General features: G+C 35.8%; 1 protein-coding gene across 1 annotated transcript; it reads right to left on the bottom strand.

Annotated features, from left to right (window-relative positions):
- Positions 1 to 1519: 1519 nt before the first annotated feature.
- Positions 1520 to 2314, bottom strand: LOC103952405 (LOB domain-containing protein 36-like). The gene has a single exon (XM_009363997.3). It carries the CDS (start codon positions 2309 to 2311, stop codon positions 1520 to 1522), a length of 792 nt encoding a protein of 263 aa, XP_009362272.2. The 5' UTR covers positions 2312 to 2314.
- Positions 2315 to 3314: the final 1000 nt, after the last annotated feature.

Genomic DNA, 3314 nt, shown 5'->3' with positions numbered 1-3314 from the left:
AATACACAATATTCAGCAAATAGACTTTAGATTACAGAAACAAACTTTCTCACCATAATAAACCAAGAACGAAAGACTCTTCTCTCAAAAAAAACGAAAAATGGAAAAGAAATTAAAGAGTTGATCTTGAAGAAATGAGACAAACTTATTAAGCTTACACTAGTGATCAAATGTGTTCATGAATCCCAAGAAAACCCTTGAAGAAGTTTTAGAACAAGTTTAAGTTGACCTTGAATAAATGAGACAAACTTATTAAGCGTACACTAGTGATCAAATGTGCTCATGAATCCCAAGCAAACCCTTGAAGAAGTTTTAGAACTAGTTTGGTATCCTTCTTGCATCTATTTCTTGTGTTTTTAAAATCAACGAGTATTAGTTGTGATATTTACACTCATCGTCTTTAAAACTATAAATTAGTTTCAAATTAAATACCTAACAATTAACTACTAATTAATTCAACTCCCACTTTTCAGAAAAATAAAGTAACAAGTCCATATTCCTAGTCACTTTTTCCCCACACGTATTTTGGCATGCAAATGATGCGTTACTCACGAAAGTATATGTATAACGCAATAGAGCAATGGTAATATATATTTCCAGTAAGAATTAATATATAATTCCAATTAAATTCTCCCGAAAAGAATCATACATAATCGAGAAAGATATAAGCATGTTGATATATGGTTGCTAGTTTAGTCGTGAAACATTAGTTTAAATTGCATTTCAAAGCATTATAACACTTGCAAGTTTAAGAAAAGAATAGTGGAAGCACTTTCTGAAGAACAAACTTAAACATAGACCCCAATCACTTAATATATACAAATTAATAAAACAAGTACAGAACCACCAAACAGAAAAATTAACCAGAATCTTACCTTGTTTATTTTGGCTTTGGAGCTGTTATATTAACACTCCAAAAATGTTATCACACGTATTTTGGCATGTAAATGATGCGTTACTCACGAAAGTATATGTATAATGCAATAGAGCAATGGATATATTTCCAGTAAGAATTAATATATAATTCCAATTAAATTCTCCCGAAAAGAATCATACATAATCGAGAAATGGTTGCTAGTTTAGTCGTGGAACATTAATTTAAATTGCATTTCAAAGCATTATAACATTTGCAAGTTTAAGAAAATAATAGTGGAAGCACTTTCTGAAGAACAAACTTAAACCTAAGACCCCAATCACTTAATACAAATTAATAAAACAAGTAGAGAACCACAAACGAGAAAAATTAACCAGAATTTTACCTTGTTTATTTTGGCTTTGGAGCTCTATATTGACAGTCCAAACATGTCATCATACAGTTCATTCTATACAAATTTCCTTTGTATTTTAAAAAAATTGAAGTACAAAATAAATTTTTGGAGACTCAAAAACAATTTGTTTTTATTTTCATTGGTACAGTTTTATTCTGTCAATATATAAATAATAAAGAAAGTGTTCTGCATAGTACATACCAAGGATGGGAAATTGTTTATTGAAGAAGGAAGGCATGCAAGGGAGAATCTCAACTCTCCTCGCCTTCTGATTTCTGCTGCGATTGCTCGGCCGCCGGTTGTGGCTGGAGCATCAGGTGAGCCTGAAGCTGATATTCAAGGGAATTCTGATGATGTGCAGTTGCTTGCTGTTGGATCTGGTTATAATGGTTGTTATCAAAATTTCCACCCAAACCCAATGAACCAGACACCACACCATTACTAGCAGCAGCTGCGGGAATCTGATTAAACCCATTTCCAGTAACTGAACTCGCTGCGGTGTCCATACCATTGATATTGAACCTCACAAGATCTTGCTGATGAGCCTCGAACAATTGTTGCTGATGCTGGTCGCGAATCACAAGCTGACCTCCACCGCAGCCCAGCTGGGGCGGAGGGCCAGTGGAAACCCCCAACATAGGCACAGACCCGTTCATGTCTGTTTGTTGGGGCGGAGGAAAAACGGGGATCATCATTGCCTGAGGGCCAATATAGGCAGACAGATCTTTCTTGGCGTTGTAGAGGTCCGTCTGGACTTGCTTGAGCCTGTTCTGGAGGATTGAGATGAAACCAACGCACCCATACACCGGGTCCCGAAGACGAGCCTCCGCCTCATAGGCCAATGATGTCACCGCATCTTCACGGTGTGCAACATTGAGTTCGTTCAGGATCTTGGCGACGTTGCTCGCACCGTAAACCTTGTGAACGTTTGCGAACTTTTGAGGTTGGTCGGGTGGGAAATAGGGGGCGAACACGCATTCTTGTGTGCATTTTCGCCGTAAAAACTTGCACGCAGCGCACGGTGAATGAGTGTTTGACGACATTGTTTTTAGGTTTTACTTGATTTGTCACAACAAACTGCAAAGAGGAATTAACAAGAACAGAATCTAATCGTCAGAGCACGATAAAATATATTATGTAAGTGAATTGGGATTAAGGAAACCAAAATAATTAATCAAAACGTAATTAACCCTAAATTTAATCCATTTCTTGATGATCAATTATTCTTTAACCCATGCTGAGGATAATTAGAGTTCAAGAGCCAAATTTTGAGAGTTTATTAGGAAAAAAAAAAACCCTAACCCTAACCCTAGCTAGACAATTAATGAAGAAACATCGAGGAAGAATGGTATATATATACCTAAATAGATAGATAGGCGAAGCGATATCTCTCCACAATTTCGAATCCCCTTTGTCGTCTTCGTCTATCGGTCTTTGGATGATGAGAAAAGAAATGCAAATTAATTCGAGGGGAGTGTTTAAGAGAGTGAAGAGGGGAAGAGAGAGAGTGGTTTTTTTTCTTCTCTCCGGAGCCCTGTGCTACTAATAAAAAAAAGAACTGGCAGAATCTAACGTAAGAATTAACTAACATTTGCATACACACTTTATGTGTATGAACACATATTTTTTTAAAATGAGAAGGGGAGAGAGAGAGAGAGAGAGACATTGTTGGGGGGGGGGAGGTTTTTGTTTTCGGTTTTTTTTTTTTTTTTTTTATATTAGAGGTATTTTAACATCACCGGTATGTGAGGTTTCAATAAAAAACAGTAAAATTTGGACTTGTGAAATTATATTATTGCCCATCATTTTTTTTTGTGATAGAAGAGTACTACTTTGTCTTTTCACCCTCTTTTGGTTAACAAAGAGGATTTTATTAATTAGTAAAGATTAAGCACATTATGTATGGTAATATTAAAAATAGAGAAAGTAATTAGGCAAAATAATATATAGAAACTTAATTATAACAAACCACAAGCTAGTGGCTCAGTGGCAAAGGGCGAATTACGAGGCTTCCTTAAAACTAAAAACTGGAGGTCTTGGGTTCAA

The sequence above is a fragment of a genome, unplaced genomic scaffold, assembly GCF_019419815.1.
Source record: "Pyrus x bretschneideri cultivar Hongxiangsu unplaced genomic scaffold, Pyrus_bretschneideri_v1 Contig19, whole genome shotgun sequence".
Lineage (NCBI taxonomy): Eukaryota > Viridiplantae > Streptophyta > Magnoliopsida > Rosales > Rosaceae > Pyrus > Pyrus x bretschneideri.
The sequence above is the reverse complement of the archived record's forward strand: the minus strand, read 5'-3'. Positions and strand labels throughout refer to the sequence as shown.